This window comes from Ambystoma mexicanum, chromosome 8 (assembly GCF_040938575.1).
Source record: "Ambystoma mexicanum isolate Mex_15411 chromosome 8, UKY_AmexF1_1, whole genome shotgun sequence".
In the NCBI taxonomy this organism is placed as follows: Eukaryota; Metazoa; Chordata; class Amphibia; order Caudata; family Ambystomatidae; genus Ambystoma; species Ambystoma mexicanum.
Window position 1 is genome coordinate 421,786,025 of NC_090929.1, and position 17,599 is coordinate 421,803,623.

The 17,599-nt window shown below is 47.0% G+C and overlaps 1 protein-coding gene across 4 annotated transcripts in view; it reads left to right on the plus strand.

Annotated features, from left to right (window-relative positions):
- Window positions 1-17,599, plus strand: part of MTOR (mechanistic target of rapamycin kinase) — a 2,476,747-nt gene that overhangs the window by 1,128,476 nt on the left and 1,330,672 nt on the right. For all 4 annotated transcript variants that reach the window (XM_069609933.1, XM_069609934.1, XM_069609936.1 and 1 more), the window contains 2 exons: window positions 8,516-8,631; window positions 9,339-9,416. In XM_069609933.1, coding sequence (XP_069466034.1) covers window positions 8,516-8,631; window positions 9,339-9,416 — 194 coding nt within the window. The remainder of the gene's footprint in view (window positions 1-8,515; window positions 8,632-9,338; window positions 9,417-17,599) is intronic.

Genomic DNA, 17,599 nt, shown 5'->3' on the forward strand with positions numbered 1-17,599 from the left:
CAAAGGTTGGGTTTCCTATACCTGTAGTCAGAGTTGTTTGTAGTGTTCCCAGAGGGTACTGCATACAAACGTTGCCTAACAACATCCAAGCCTGCATCCCCGCAGCATCTAACAACTTGGCCGAACTCTTTAAAATCTGCAAGGAGCTGGCCAATCCTGCTGCAGTCTCTACCTCTCCTGCCCCCTCCCAGGCCCTCTACACAGCCGTGGCCTCTCATTTCATCTCTAAAACTCTCAGGACATGCTGCCCTCGCTCTCTTCCTCTCCCCCTGCCCTTTCTACTCCCTGCTCTCCCTCTGGCCCTTTTTCAGCCACCTCTCCTCCCTCCTTCTCTGCCTTTCCCCTGTTCTCCTCAAACCTAGACAAGTCCAGGTTTCTAGACAAGTCCAGTCTATGAAAGTCTCGTCAAAACAGGTTCACCCCTGTTCCTCCAAAACCATCAAGGACCACATTGACACCCTGGCTCCTGCTCTGGCTGATTTCTGCAACCACTCCTTCGGCACTGGAGTCTTCCCCTCCCCCCTGAACCACTCCCTTGTGTACCCTCTTCTTAAGAAATCCTCTGCCGACCCTTCCTGCCCAGCTAACTATTACCAAATCTCCATCACTCCTTTCCTGGGCAAACTCCTGGAAAAGCTGGCCATCTCCCAGCTTAATCTTCACACTGAATCTGTTGGTTGTCTCCATGACCATCAGTCTGGCTTCAGAGCCGCCAGGTTCACAGAAACTGCTCTCCTGAACATCTGTGAAGACCTGCTCTCCAACCTCGATTCCAACACTCCCTGTGTCCTCATCTTACTTGATCTATCCTCTACGTTTGACACTGTCAACCATGCCATCCTGCTCAACCGACTCCGTGATAATCTGGGTATCACCGATCAGGCTCTGGATTGGCTGACTTCCTTCCTCTCCGATCGACCCTCCCAGGTCCAACTTGGGTCCTTCCTCTCCTCTATCCCTATCTCTACCTGTGGTGTTCCCCATGGATCTTACTTCTCTCCCTGGCTGTTCAACCAATATCTGGCACTTCTTGCCCACTGCATTGCCACTCTCTGCCCCAACTTTCAGTGCTATGCGGATGACACTCAACTCATTTTCAGGTCCCCTTCCGCCACCTCTTCTCCTCTTATCTCTGACTGTCTGCCATCCACAAGTGGTGTGCCGCCAATGATCTCTGCCTTAATGCCAGTAAAACTGAGTTTCTTCTCATCGGCACACTTGCTCCCTCCTTCCCTGTCACTCTCTGGCCAGCCTCTCTTGGCCTTCTGCCTGTTCCCACCTGCGAGGCTAAGCACCTTGGGGTCATCTTCGACTCCACACTTTCCTTCTCTCCTCACATCCCTGACATTTCTAAGAAGTCGCACTACCAGCTGCACCTCCTCAGAGGTATTCTCCATTTCCTCTCCTTCCCCCAGAAGCTCACTGTCTGCAGAGCTCTGGTTCTCTCTAGGCTGAACTACTGCAACAGCCTCTTTCTAAATCTCCCTGCCTCTACTCTCCGCCCTCTGCAACTCATCCAAAACAGACTGCGAGACTTGTCCTTGGCCTAAAGCTCAGGGATCGTATCTCTCCAGGACTGAAATCTCTGGACTGACTCCCAGTGGCGGGGAGGATTAAGTTTAAAAGCCTCTGCATTGTCCACAAGGCCTTCCGGGGCCTGGGACCTCAATATCTTCAACTCTCTCTTCCTAAATATCTTCCTTCTCGAGCTCTTAGCTCACCCGCCTCCCTCAGGGTCAGTCGCTTCTCCAAGAAGTTAGTTGGTGGTAGATATCTTTCTTGTGCTGGGGCCTCCCTCTGGAACAGCCTGTATGCCTCTCTGAAACTTGAGGAGAACTAGCTCCGGTTCCGGAAGCACCTCGCAACCTTCCCCTTTCCTTCTGCTTTCTTTCCCCTTCTTCCCTGCTGATCTCCTTTTGATCTTGATATTTTATTTCTATCATGCTCGTATCCAAGTGTTTCAGAGGGTGACAAGGCAAGGGAGGGGAACAGGGGAGAACAAAACAGCGATCTTACTAGGCCCAGTGATATTGAGAACACGCAAGTGCATGGGAGAGGGGGATGGGAAAAGTGCATGGAAAGGGGAGAAGTGGAAAGTGCGAAGCAGAGGAGAAAACAGATAAATAACAATAAATAAATAATAAAGGCAACAAACAGTGGTAGTGCAGCCAGCAATTTGCAAGTGTTAGGTTTAAGGCAGCAGACAGGGTAGGTCTGATAAGTGTAGGAAGAAAAGGGGGGGCTGTATGGGTATAGATACAGACTCCAGTGCAAGGGGTGGCACGAAAGTAGTGCAGGAGGGTGGCAGGGTGAGCAGGTACCTGGGCCCGGAGGACAGAGGGTGGCCAGGTGCACAGTGCCAAGAGAGAACAGATCAGCAGGGGAGAGGGGGAGCGAAGGCAGAAGAAAAGAGGAATGTCTTGAGGTGCTTCCAGAACCAGAGATGGTTCTCCTCAAGTTTTAGAGTGGCAGGGAGGCTGTTCCAGAGGGAGGACCCAGCCGAAGACAGAGATCTACCCCCAGCTCGTTTCTTTGAAAAACGACTGACCCTGAGGGAGTTAGAGGTAGAGGAGCGAAGAGCTCGAAAGGTGAGGAATTTACGCAGGGATTGCTGAAGGTATTTTGGACACAGGCCCCAGAAAGCCTTGTGGACAATGCAGAGGGGTTTGAATTTAATCCTTGCATCCACTGGGAGCCAATGGAGAGATTTCAGAGCTGGAGAGATACAATGCCAGGGCTTGAGGCCAAGGACAAGTCTTGCAGTCCTGTTCTCGATTAGTTGCAGAGGGCGGAGAGTAGAGGCAGGTAGATTTAGAAAGAGGCTGTTACAATAGTCTAACCTAGAGAGAACCAGAGCTTGGGATACCATGAGCTTCTGGGGGAAGGAAAGGAAAGGCAGAGTACCTCTGAGGAGGTGCAGTAGCAAATGTGACTTTTTAGAGACCTCAGAGATGTGGGCGGAGAAGGAAAGGGTGGAGTCAAAGATGACCCTGAGGTTCTTAGCCTCGCAGGTGGGGGTAGGAGGAGGGCCAAGGGAAGCCAGCCAGAGAGTGAGGGGAAAGATGGTGAAGGTGTGCCGATGAGGAGGATCTCCGTCTTGCTGGCATTCAGACAAAGATCATTGGCAGCACACCAATCTTGAATGGCAGTTAGGCAATCAGAGATGAGAGAGGGAGAGGAGGTGGCACGGGGCAGCCTGAAAATGAGTTGTCGTCAGCGTAGCACTGGAAATTTGAGCAGAAAATGGCAATGCAGTGGGCGAGAGTTGCCAGGTATTGAGGCGAGAGGTTAGACCACTGGGGAACACCACAGGTAGAGAGGAAGATAGATGATAGGAAGGACCAAAGGTCTGAGAGGAAAGAGGCCAGCCAGGCCAGAGCCTGATCAGTGATACCCAGGTTTTCACTGAGACGTTTGAGCAGGATGGTATGGTTGAATCTGAAACTGCACTGGTCACCTGGCTACCCTCGGATCTTAAGCCCAAGGCCCCTCCCTGCTAGCTGCACACAGGCACTGCCCTCCTGGCAACCTTTGCACTCGGGGACGGTTTCTGTATCCCTACAGCCCCTACCAGCACTTGACACCTGATGTCTGCACTTCCTTTGCACTTATTTATTGTATTTTTTATTTTACTGTTTTCCTATGTACTGCACTGCCTCCTCCCCTTTCCCACTGCACTTTTGACCCTTCCCCTCCACCCCCTCCACTGCACTTGCATGACTTCAATGCCACCTGGCGTAGTAGGATCGTTGCATTTTCCCTTTGTTCCCCTCCCTTGCCTCGTCGCAACATGAAACACTTGTCTATAGGCGCGTTATAGAATAAGAAATAAGAAATAAATGCACATCCATCTGCAGATTCGATCAAATACTCAATAAGATAAATGTCTGAGGCAATAGATGGATGGCACCGGTTACCAACGGTACCCCAGACCGGGGTCCTGTAGGTCCGGCGTCATCACGCCCCAAACAAGTATCCACAACGTGATTTAAGCCCACTTTGAGCTCAAGATTATCCATTATACATCTGCACTAATATATTTGATGGGCGCTAGATTTCAAGCCTACTATATTATTGCATTTAGTATGATATACTATGGATATACATGAAGTTATCCCCCTTCCAAGATGGCGGTCGTAGAGACGCATTCACTAGCATGCCCCCATGATACTCTTGTTAGTCTACCAAACGTCATGACAATTCACGCAAATTTAAGCGTCTCGTTATGAGTTGAGAACGCTCTACCCTCCCGTGAGTCAGGTGACACGTAGCCAGAGGAAGCGAGAGATCTGAAGAGAAAACAGCACTTTTTCAGGTGAGACGTTACCACCAGAAGCCCGGGACTTTTTTAAGTCATTACCCCCCGAGGCTGACATCCATTGTTTGGTTATTTTACTAGGCGAGTGGGAAGGATTTTTTGGTCCACACACAGCGATAAGAAGTCGGAACGCTACGGATGGTGAAGCGATTAACGCTCATTTACATTAACAAAAGAGTCCCACTACGAATGATCACAGCGGGTAAGCAAAGTTTCGGGTGCCTGTATGTGTTGAAGTTAGAGGTAGCATGTTTACCTTCAGATATAAAACGGACGGTTATTGTTTTTCATTTGTAGCCGACCTGGCAGTGGTGCTGCACAAAACTATTGAGTCCTCATTAGAAAAGAAGAACCGGGGACGTACAGTATCTAAAATGGTAATGAGTAACGACAGAGTCACTCTGCCTCAACCATGTGATAAATGCTAAATAATAATAATTAGTGAAATCACGCATTGTAAGCACGAGGTGTACATTTTGAGCCTCTTATATGAAAGCGATGGTACATAGAATTTGTAGGGAAACATTCGACTTTGGGTAATTAAGATGCCAGGAATAAATGATTCCTTCTGTTTCGAATTGTATAGAGGTGAAGATGTAAAGGGTGCCATGATAGACATGTCATGCCAAAAGTAGTAGCAACCATGTTTTTAAGATCAAATATGTGTTTGTTTGTTTTTGTAGAATGTTGAAAATATGGCTATAATCATGTGATGTCATACGAAGAAATATGAATACATGAAAAAGAATAAGTGCCCTGAAGACAGCTCCAACAGGAAATGCAATTGGGATTTATTTATGTGCATTTTCTTCACATTAATGTTGGTCCTAGAAACACATTTTGTGAGTGTAGGCACATCTTTTTACCCTCATAAACCAAGGGGTCATCATTAGAAAAAATCAGTGGCAGGGATATCAAACAACGTCTCTGTTCAGGTATAGAAGGGCTTGAACTGAATAGAGCTTTGCCATATGAGTTATATGTGTATACGTAGATGTCATTGTCAGAATGAATTATGATCATACTGTGATTTTTACACAAATGTATTGTCAATTGTGATTTTATTTGTGATAAATATTAAAATATGCATATTTTTGGATTAATCATGGGTGATTCCCCCTTTGTGTTGGCAAAGGGGTGAACATGACTTGGTCTATAGGCATCTAAAAGCTCACCCTCAACAGAAAGAGAGGAAACTTTTTGGTGGGTCATTGTATATTTTGTGTCTAGTTGTCCTCACCCACACAGCCCCTAAGAAGAGGACTTTGAAGCTCTAAATAGTGGATCCCACTAAGCTTCTCCACACGGATAAAAGGCAGGGCACAGGAGCGCACACTGAGCTAGGCAAAGCACACAAGGGAAACGCAGTTTCGAGGCAGCAACAGGACGAGAGCAGAAAGACGGCAAAACCGAAGGGGATTGCAAGGAGGGAAGTTACCTTGACCTTTTTCGACAAGGAATCGTTACTTTCCAGAAACCTCAAGAATAGAAAGTGTAAGACCAGGAAACCAGACTAAAGAATCCTGCATTGTGTGTCGGAAATACCCAGGGCCCTCCTGCCGTCAATAATAATGCCAGGGAGAATCAGCAGCTGCCATGGTACCGACCTTGGCTCCAAAATTAGCTTCAGTCAAATGAACACAACCAGTGAGTTGGGGAGACCGATACAAGACAGGTCTGTGTTGAAGGCAAGGTTACAAGCAGAAACATTGTATGGGGAGCCCTGGTGTCATAAATCACCAAAGTATCTTATGAAAAAGGATACGGTAAACCAAAAGGATACAATTGATAGGGGTCTTCCGGATCCTTGAATTCACATGATTTGATAGTAGTGATGTCAATTTAGACCTTCCAAATGATACAACTCTCTGACCGGTAAACAGGCAGAGGGAAGGATCACTGGAAATGGCGTGGGAGAGTAATAGGAAGGCAGCCTAGGAAAAATAAAGCATCATGAGAAACTATCCCAACTAACCTCTCTGATATAATGACAATAATGCTAATTCCAACACTAACCTGTAGGCTTAGAACTGGAGTATCGACCAAAGTCTATGAAGAAAACCAGGAAAAGAACCAACGACAAAGGAGGGAAGGTTAGTAAGGGAGACTTATCCCGAACTGCACGAGGCTCACGATAGATACCGGGTTGGTGCACCACAGGATAGCGTCCATAGTTCTGTGCACGGTCACCTTCAAATAAAAGTTGTAGATAAACCTTCCTTTCCCACAAAGAACAGAACAATATTGAAATGAGTCCACCTGTTATATCCTCACAGGTTCAAACCAACCGCGTGCTGGATACACGTGAACCAAGTACACGCAGCCAGGACAGCCGCGCTTGAAAACTTCCAGCGTCCGCGTGAGATTTTACATGTGAACAAAGTTCAAGCAGCCAGGCCAGCCGCGCTTGAAGAGTTCCAACGTCCGCGTAGGATTTTGCATGCAAACCAAGTACACGCAGCCAGGCCAGCCGCGCTTGAAGAGTTCCAGCGTCCGCGTGGGATTTTACACGCGAACCAAGTACACGTAGCCAGGCCATACGTGCTTGAAGAGTTCCAGTGACCGCGTGGGATTTTACACACGAACCAAGTACACGCAGCCAGGACAGCCGCGTTTGAAGAGTTCCAGCGTCCGCGTGAGAGTGAAAGAGGAAACTTACACGCGGACGGGAAAACAGCATGCGAAATGGAACAGGAACCCGCGTGTGAGAAGACACGCTAACAAAACCTGCTGAAGGCAGGTACAGGAGATCGCGTGTGAAGGAAACACGTCGATGAAGGCCAATGAGGTAACTGACAGGATGTGAAGACGCAGATGAAGCGTTCAACTACCAAGACGCCAAAATGTTCATTCAGAAGCAGCGAACCACGTATCCACACAGCTTATGAACGTTCTGCCGTAACACATGTGACTATCCTGAATCACGTGAATTCAGCAACGTGAATAATGCAGACATCGTTTTCCAGGTAGTACATCAAACAACCTCCAACTCGAATAAAACGGTCTAGCAGTTCTATGAGCATAACCCGTTCTGCGTACAGACGGAGTTCCAGATCCAGCGGTAAAATGTCCAGCATGCATGACACCTGGAACGACCATTGTTAAAACGTGTGAGATAAAAGACGCAAGTAAAGTTGATCTGCTGATGAGTGATTGAACTTTGAAACCAAGATACAATACCTTTGACAGAGTGGTCCGGCACTGCATGGGTGTTCAATCGAAGGTCTCTGTAAAGTATCCAGCTGAGAAGTGGCAGAAGTGAAAGTTGAAAGAGTTATATGTCTACAAAGAATTGTGAATCAAAGTGGTCCTGCGACAGGTTGAGCAAAATTCTGCGTGCAGTCCAAAGCCTTTGATTCTGATACAGTAAAGAAAGTTTGTGTTAAAGTAGCTAAATTGGTCCAACCCCGTCAGAGGGAGACTGATTGAAGGTTTTGGTTTTATGTTACAGTGGGTCTGAGCTCGGCAGAGGGGGACCCTGGGTGAACAGTGAACCACCCGAGAAATTGGATACGTGAAAATTAGGAGAACATTGTGTCAAAGTGGGTTTGAGCCCGGCGGAGGCGGACCCTAGGTGAATAGTGAATAACCTGAGAAATTGTGCACATGTGAAATCCTAAGAAGAAATTAACTTTAATGTTTGTTTGTCATATCAGGCCCTCTGAAAGAATAGACTTTGAATGGCAAGACAACTTTGGCACAGAAGGCCCTGATGCTTAGGTTTTGAACTGCATCCTCGTGCTTGAGAAGCCAGAGAGTGTGCTAAGCTCCAGTGTGCCGCCTTGTCCCATGCTGAAAACATGGGGCAATGGGAGCCAAGATATCCTGACATATAATTTCTTCAACACTTTTCTTTTGCATAACCTTGTTTCCCACACTATTTGTATTTAGAGGTAAGGATTGACAATAGGTTTATTAGTATAGGCCCTTTTAATTTGACACAACTCTACTAGGTCTGTGTTATTATTATTTGATGGTCGCAGCTTGCGCCCATCTTTAGATTTAGGAGTAGATAGACGTTTTTCAAACCCAATTGAAGTTCAATAAACACCCTTGAACTGTGGTCATTTGTTTCTGTTTATGGGTGCTATATAAATAAACTATCATATCATATCTTACTGTTTGATACTGTGCCTTCCTTACAACTACCAATAAAGAAGTATCTATGATTAGTAAACAGTATTGTTTTCTCCTCAGGTCAATGGGATAGTATGGAGGAATATACCTGTATGATCCCACGGGACACCCATGACGGAGCCTTCTACAGAGCAGTGCTGGCGCTTCACCAGGACCTCTTCTCATTGGCCCAGCAGGTACGGCTTGACCACAGCCTCAATATCTCAGCCTCAATATTAATTATTAAATCCTGCCTTGCAGTACAGATACACATCAAGGGTGCACAAGGGCGCAGCTAACCTGGTGAGAGGAAATAAAATAAATGTGATTAAAGAGAGTAGAAAAAGGGGGTACTCGCCTATTTTGAAGTTGATCAATGGTTTACTGGAAAAAATACTTTGGACTATTTAACACAAATTGAAGCTGAACAGTTGATCTCTGATTAGAGCCATTCGAGGCAGCTACTAGTAAGCAGATGAGATGGGGTAAACAAGAAGGAGAAAGGCTCCTACCAGGTTAGTAACTCTTGATAATGAAGGCAGGGAGAGGAAAGTGTTTGTTTGAGAGAGCCAACTGACAAAGTAGAAAGACAAGTGGTACATAGTTTACAGAGAGTGGCTGCAGCCTAGTGCAAGTTGCTGGAAAAGTAAATTGTCCACTTTTCACAACAAAGAGAATCTTTCACATTAGCAAAGTGCTTTGAAAATGCATTTTCACCCACAAGGAAAGTGCAGTACCCAGATCTTGAATATCCAACTTCAGATTATTGCTTCAACTCCTCTTATCATGGGCACTGTGAGGACCCCGTAAACCCTATTTCCCTCCCCTGTGAAAACTGTTCCATATAAACTATTGATATTTTCACCTTTGTTGCACGCTCTTTAGCTCTTTAATTGCATTACAGTGTATCGACAAAGCTAGAGACCTCCTCGATGCCGAATTGACGGCCATGGCCGGAGAGAGCTACAGTCGGGCGTACGGGGTAAGTATTAGAGGCACAACTTCATTCCTCAGAATCTTTCATTCCCATGAGTGAGTGTGTATGTGTAATTGTTTATATGGAGTGCACTGTTGGTAGGATCTTAGTGCTGTTATGGGTAGTAGGGAGATTACTCTTCTGTCTAGTCTGTATTGTTTCAACAGTCTGATCACCTGTGAGCCAATAACATACAACATATTTCAGGGTATGTGCATGAATCACAGCAGTTTTTCTCCCTGAGGAAATCTTCCCTGCATGCAACCCATTTCTAGTGAAACAACCCCTCACCTCAAAGAGCGCTGTCAGAGGTAGGAAGCCATGGAACTGATGAATGTTGCTGTGACAATGCCATCTTCGAAGGTGTGCAACCTTGAACGTTTTTTATTTTTGCTTTGCAAAATGATAGTTATTTGCTAAAAAGTATAGTTCACCCGTGTACTTTGCTGGATGGACACTATCTACTGGCACACTAGCAGCTGCAATGTAATTTGGCAGCATGGCAGCTAGAGTAACATATGCCTTCCTAAAATAGCCTTGTGGTATCAAAATAAATTGCAACAACCATGGGCTTTTTTAAAAGTACTAGTAGCCATGTAAAAATATATATTTAACTGCATATACTCATAGCCTGATGACAGTGATTTGGATATTGATACAAAGCCATATCTGTTACATTTAGTGGCATATGAGTAGATTCCGTTAAAATTACCAGAACCCAATCTGATAGTGTTAAGAAATATATTCTTTTTGCAACTTTCCCTCCATAATTTCCTATGGAACACAATACTTATTGTTTTGTTTTTGATCCTGTCCTGACTTTTTGATGAGAAGTAAAGCCTTCAGCTTCACTTCACTTGTCTATTGCTCACATGTTATTGGGAAACTGATCAGTCCTTCGGACTATGATCACTAGCAAACTTTGTTTCCCTTTTCAATTCTTTTATTTTTACAATTCCACACAGCACCACACAGTGCAATGGGGATACATTTGTATCACCTTACCTTTTTACAGAGAAGATTTTGGTTTACTTTTATATGTGCCTAAAGACAAGCTGGTGTCAGCAGTTACATTTGTACCATTTTAGCATTATTTTTGGTGTGCACATTCACGTTTATAGCATATGGCTACTAAACATGGCTAGTCCCCTAAAATGGCTGTGCCATGCGATGTTCGCTTATTCTTTGGCCATATTGTAGTTTGGCCTTCTTCCTGCCTTCCCCGGTCAGAAAAGTCCTTCTTAGGTCATGCACCTGGCTGGGAAACCTGCTGTTTTCATGGGCTAGGACTGTCTATTCACAGTCCACATCATTTGTGCCAGAATCGTACCATTGGTGGGCTTGGACTTGCTTCTAGCTCACATTTTGGATAAAATGGAGGATGTGCGCAGCTATTGTTCAGATCTACTTTGGAGCCGAGAATCCTTCAAAGAAGAGCAGACTGCTGAAGATCTGAATACAACTTTTGAAGTGGCCCAGCATGCCTTTCAGTGTCTGGTACGGGTTAAGCCCTGCTTCTCAGCCTGATCTCCGAAGACGCTGAGTGGTGCTTCAGCCCTTTAACTAGTTGGACATCTTCTCGAGGATCCATCCCTTCAGAGCCTTCAGAAGTGTACCTGGTCTGCCTGTTGGACTGACCAGCTCTCTTGTGGTCTACCTCACAAGATGAAGTCCGGAAATGTGGTGGTCGCTAGCTTGTGCCACAAGTTGCATTCTCCCCGATTTCCAGCTTCCCACCTGCAAGGGAACCTCTCCAGGAGCAGCGGCTAGAATGGCGCCGGTCGTCACCTGCAAACGGGGATCGTTACTGGAACTCGCCTTTCTCTATCCAGTGAATCGTCCTAAGGAGGCCTGCATCATTGGATTCTGTATTTCTTCACCAACAGGGATTGCATCTTGCATTACCATCCGACCAGAAGAATCCTCAAACCCGCAACTCCTGGGCACCTCCCGCCAGAACAAAGGGTGCAAGATTGAACTTTCATCGACCACCAGATGTACCACAAAGACTGTTAGGGAGAATTCCTCAGAAATTTGCTAATTCCCTTCTACCTTAGTGACCGCCAGCACTTTTTGCTGGACTATAGGACATTTTAATTTCTAACCTGGAGAGAGTGAGACCTTTTTCCCACTCATTTATTTTTCTGTTATTTGGCCTCTGTGTTTCTTTTTTACTTTGGAGTCTGACAAACTCCATAGGCATCATCTTTACATTGTGACACAAAGCACCTTCAGTGCTGTGGCACAGGGAAGTCTCTTAGATTTCCCCAAGGCTTAAAACCTTCTCTTGGTGAAACTACTGCTTCCAAAAGCAGTGAAGTGAAATTGACTTTACTTACCTTTTGTAACTTTCCAGACCAGCACACACTAACTTACAATAGGGTGCTGGAGGGGTTACTTGGTATCCCCTTTGTCTAGTTTCTCATGTAACCATTTTATGAAAATGTAGGTGCCTTTCCTCATCTTACTACGTGTGAGAGAAAAAATAAAATAGCAGACAACACCCCTTGTTGGGGAAAGAGGCACTTAGACCCGGCTGCAAGAGTTCAAAGGATGGTTTATTTCTCCAGCTATGAAATAACCCAAAAAACACTCTCACACATTTACATCAGTGCCAACATTTATATTAGTTAAAGTAACTCTAACAAAAAATACTAAATGGACCTGATTGGTCAGACGGTGTGGTGCTGTAGGTGTGGGTAGCATCTCTTCCTCCTGGTTGGCTGAGTAGCTGACGGACGTCAAACATCTTGTACTCCATGCAGGTCAGGGTCCGGTCACTGTGGTCACTACTAAGCTAGTATTGTTTCATACTAAATGACACATTATTTAAAACATTTTATGCTACTTGTCACATTTCTACATGAGTTACACAGAATGATTATTGTCAGTACAATTGGGTCATTTGTGGCTTTAATTGAAGGCCTTGACCTTTATTGTGCATGTAAAAGAATCAGGCTATGTTTCGCATCTCTTTCTAGGTTTCAAATTCATTAGTGCAAGTAAAAGCATATATAATAATAAAAATGCCTAAGGTTAGTAGGGGGTGTGTTGGGTGGGTTTCGCAGCACAGGCGAGGGTCTGGCACTTGGAAGAAATACCTTACAGGGGGTGCATGGTCAGGATGGCAATAAATTGTTCTAATGGGGGTGGGAGGCTTGCACATTTATGAGGACGAATCGAGCAGAAAGTGCTTAGCTCATCTTGGTTCACATGCCGGTTCTCAGACGAACAGTGATCTCAGAGGAAGAAAACTGTAGCATATTGATTGTTGCAACTTTCTCCGGCTTCAGCGTGAGAATGGAAGCGCAGAGCTTTCCTTCGCAGGGGGAGTGCAAGGGTGGGGGCCAGCCAGCTGCCTGCACGCCTTGTGTGTGTGTCTCTGTCCTTGGCTGCTGTGGTGGAAAGGGGAGCTGAGCATTGCTGTACTATTGCAGTGAGGCCTGTTTACCCAAGATGGAGTCGAAAGGGGGCACAAAAGATGGATGCCCCGTGTCCTGCTCAGTAGTCCCATCTATGCAGCAGTCAACCGTGGTTAACTTTACATAAGGGCAAGGGGCAATACCACTACCAGAGGCACGTAGTCCAAGCCTTGTACTGAGGAGCGTACGACGAGAGGGGGCCTGAGGACCCCTCGCTCCCATACATTACCCTTTCTACAATTAATGGCTGGTGGCAGTGGTTTACTTTTTCCTACCATTGTGTGCTCCTAAAGTGGCTGCAATTGCAGCTGCAGTAAAGCACTACCTATGGGTGCCCATTTTGTCAAAATGGCCCTGCTCGTCTTTTTCGCCATTTCTTGTTGGGAAGGTCCTTCTTGAGATTTACTCTGTGCGCCAAAATAGGTTTGGTTCCTTTGTTCATTTTGTCTTTGGCGGGATTCCCTGGTTAAGCCTGCTTCTGGCTCCAGCGTGTCTGGCAGGGCAGGAAGAAAGTGAGGTGCCTGAAACTCCCTGTGCTTAGTCTCCTTGGTTACAGGAATGCACCCATGGGTGATTGGCTAGAGGGCTGTCCTCCGAGGACAAGCCACCCTCTTGTGTTATTGACAGCTAGGCTGCAAATGAGTGTGAGAAACCTGCATAAAAGAAGAGGCTTTTTTGCTTGGAAGGCAGAGTCGACCATGGAACGAAGGAATCCGAAGAAGAACTTGGAAGAGACGCCTGCTGCAACTCCTGGACCCTTGGTTTGCCCGGTGAAGCCCTGCTGCAGTGCTGAAGCTCTGAATTCACATCGACTAGAGAAGACCTGCAAAGGACTCCTTCTCCCCTTGGGTTGGTGGGACCAATCAACCCCAAAGTGAACTCTTTTGGACATCCTCTCGGAGCTGGCTGTACTTCCACTGCTGCTGCAGGAACCGAGTGCCAGGCAGAGGAAGACCAGAATCGAGTGAGTGCCTTTAAGTCGGACCCAAGCTCCAGCAAGATCCGCGAAGTGGCGCTGATCTGAAGTTTGCCCATTGCTGCCGCCGATCTTCAATTCATAGTGCAGGAGTCCCCAGACATCCCCCCTCTTGTCCCCACGACTGAGGCCCAGGAACAACAGGATCTGTAGACCAACAAAGGAACATAAGCCAGCTGGAACCAATTTCTTCTAACCAAAGGTACTGTCACATTAAGCGGACTTATCTCTTGTCGTGTAGCCTTGCTAGTCCTATGTTGAGGCTTGTCTTGGTTGCTTTGGCAGAGTTGCTTGCAGCTTTGCCCCTCACAAGCCTAACAGGTTGTGGCCCTACAGTGATTCTGTTTTCTTCTACAAACACTTCTAAAACATTGTGCAAGGCTTTTACTTAACTACAAGAAGTGCTTCAGCTCACCTAGACATTTGCTCTAGCCTGGCTCCCTGAAAGACTCTTCTTACCTCTTACTTTGTGCCTTACATTTCCTCCAGGAAAGGGTTAATTTACTTTGCATTGGGGGGTTCAAAAGTACTTACCTGCAGAATATTTGTTAACCTTTGTTTTATTCCCAAACCCTTTTCTTTGACACCAAACTCAGTATTGCTCTAAATGTACCAGAGGTATATTAATGTCCACAGTGTCCTAGTTATTTGTCACCTCAGTGTGTAGGAAGAATCTATGTGTCATCCCAAATGGATACTTGCTGATTTAGAGAAACTAAGAGTGCGTATTTTGGAGTGTATTTTTGAGTTACATATATTTTGCTCCCTTCTGAGGAAGGCTTATTCAACTGACTGTTAACTACATTAATAATTGTTTAATCAAGTAACCGTGAGTGTAAGAGTTTATTTGAATACTTGTCACTGTGAATCTCTGTGTAAAAACCCTACTGCTCAAATTGACGCCTCATTGAGATAATCCTGGCTGCTCAGCCACACTATCAACCTGTGTAGTACAGACTTATAGCAAAGGTTGGGTAACCTATTGCCAGGAGGACAAGGTTGGTGTAGTCTCCCAAAGGGTATTGCGTACAATCTTGCCTAACAAAAACATCTCGGAAATTCAGAGTCAGGGAGTGTAAGTACGCATGTGTGTGCCTGTCCACCATAGGATAACAGTGCGAAAAAGTCAATTTGTCTCCTATCTCCATTCCACTCACATTTGGTCATTGAAGCTGGGTCGGATATTCTCTCCCTGGGTTATTCTTTTGTCTGGAAGAAAGTAGATCACTTACCTTTCCTTTGGTAAATTGCTGTAGACATTTTAAGAGCTTGGAACTAATCACCACCACAAGCCCATTGCTTCATGGGTCTCAGGAGGATAGCTCAGGGGCGACATGCTCGCCTTGGAAGCAAGACGACATGGAGCACCACAGGTTTGATCCCTGGGTCCGCGTTTAGAAACCTCTGGGTATTAAGCATGTTATAAATAAACTTTCGAATGGATTGTGTCCGTCAACGTAGTCCACATCTTTGACATGTAATGTCCACAGATGTGTACTTCGGAACCTTTTTCGGCAGAGGGTGTCCTGCGTCGATGGCGTCGAGGGCAATGTCACGGGATATTATAAATAGGACGCACAGCGCCCGTAGCCTCAGTTCTGTTTTTTCCGCATACGTGTTTGCTTCGAAGATTCAGCGCGCCTCGTGTATTCCTCGTGAATGTCTTCTTCGACCCCTCCTACTCCACGCTCTGGCTTCAAGGCTTGCAGGGACTGTTGATTACTGACCCGCATTGCGTTTGTTTGTGGTGCCTGGGCAAGAGTCATGACACCGACGACTGTTCCAAATGCCAGTCGCTGACTGCTAAGGCCTTGCGGGAGCGTAAGGGTAAGCTCCAGGTAGGTAAAACATCTAAGGGGGTGTCCGCCGACGATTCGAGGGGCAACTCTCCACGTCAGAAGGAGTTCTGGGGATCTTGGTCCCGGAGTGGTTCCCGCCATTCGTCCTCCTCATCTCGGCATTCCAGGAAGCGCCGTCACCGGTCGCCTTCTCCGTTGTCTTCGGAGGATGGTGCAGCAAGGAAAGTGGCTTGTCCAACCAAGTCCTTGACTCCGGAGGAATGGGCTGCCTTTAGGGAGCAGATGCTGGCGATTTTCCAATCCCAGGGCACAGTTCTGTCCGCGCCTTCAATAGAAGCCGGCAAGGAACGGTCTCTATCCGTGGCTTGGACGCCTGCAGTCTCGGGTCCTCGGCGTGATTCTCATGGGGAACCTTCGAGGTCCCGTTTGGACAAGGCTCAGGATGGTCGCAAGAGATGTGCTTCCAGGTCGAGACCAAGGTCCTCGTCCCCAGCGAGACCGCAGAAACCTGGTTAAGGCTTGAGGTCGGCGTCGACTCAGTCAGCACTGTGTCCTTTGGATACGGACATCAAAGCTTTGCCTTCGCACCAGCCCTCGGCGCTGTCATCGACCTCGACGCTGAAGCCTTCGGCGCCCTCGATGCCTTGGGGGCCTTTTGGCCGGAATTTGACGATGGAGATCCCTGGTACTGTAGATCCTCCAAGGAAGGCTACTCCCAAGTCTGTGAGTCCTGTTAAGGACCCGAGACCCTCTTCTGTCCCGAGGCAGGACTTTTACCTCCCTCTGGATGACATCTATAAGGATGAGGAGAGGTCAGATTTAGATTTTGACCCTGTTGAGCCTGATGTGGCTCCTGTTTTTTCTAGGGAAAGTCAATTAAAAGAGCTGAGGCAATCTCTTAATGATGCCAGTGGCTTGGACACTTCTCCAGAGGTGGAATTTGGTAGGCCTGAGCCGGGGGCTCATGCTGAGTCGCCCTACAGGAGACTGATGGCTAGGGTCACTAAGTATCTTGGTTGGTCCAGTCCTCCTGAGGCTTTTGTTCAGGATGATTTGATGGATATTTTGGATCAAGGTCCATCCTCTGACCCAGAGTTACCTTTTCATTTGACGTTGCAGAAAAGGGTGGCGGCTGCTTGGCAGACATCGGAATCTCTTCCGGCAGTTAACAAATTGTTAACTAAAAAATAACACCCTTCCGGTAGCGAGCCCAGCTACCGTTCATCTCACCCCACTCCCGAGAGTTTGGTGGTTCAGGTGGCTACGGCCACCTCGAGGTAGCCGGCGTACCCTACCATCTCTCCTGATAGGGACGACAAACGCTTCGACGGTTGGGCATGCAAGATGTTTTCTGCAGGGAGTATGGCGCTGAAATCAGCCAACTCCACTTGTGCCTTATCAAGATTTTCACACACTCTGTGGAATTGTGTTTCTCTGGCGGCTGAGCATATTCCAGAAGGGGAAGAAAGGGATGGGTCCCTTGCGTGCAAGATGGCAAGCAAGGATGCCATGTGTGAATCCCTTCAGTCGGGTTTGGACACAGCCAACAGTGTTAGCCGGTCCATGGCTGCAAGCATGGTTATGCGCAGATTTGCGTCGTTGCGGAAGTCGGGTTTTGCTCCGGATGTGCAAGCTTGTCTTTTGAACATGCCCTTTAATGGCTGCATTTGTTTGGCAGCAAGGCTTACGAGAGCCTTGCGAGGTTGCAGACCTCAAAAGCTGCGGCGAAGTCTTTGAGCGCAGGTGTGTGTCAACCTCTGCCTTTTCGTCCTACGGGACAGCAATCGAGGGGAGGTTCTTTTCGTTACTACTCCTCCTTTGGTAGATAGAGAGGAGCCGCCATTCAAAGGGGTCAGCGTAAAAGTAGCTGTGGTGGTCAGGGAAATAGGGGTGCCAAAGCCGCTCAGGTAGCTGCCTCTCTGCCTTCAGGCGCTGACGCAGCCGCTCCAAAACGATCATGAGGCCAGGTCCCATTGTTCACCGGTTCGGGGC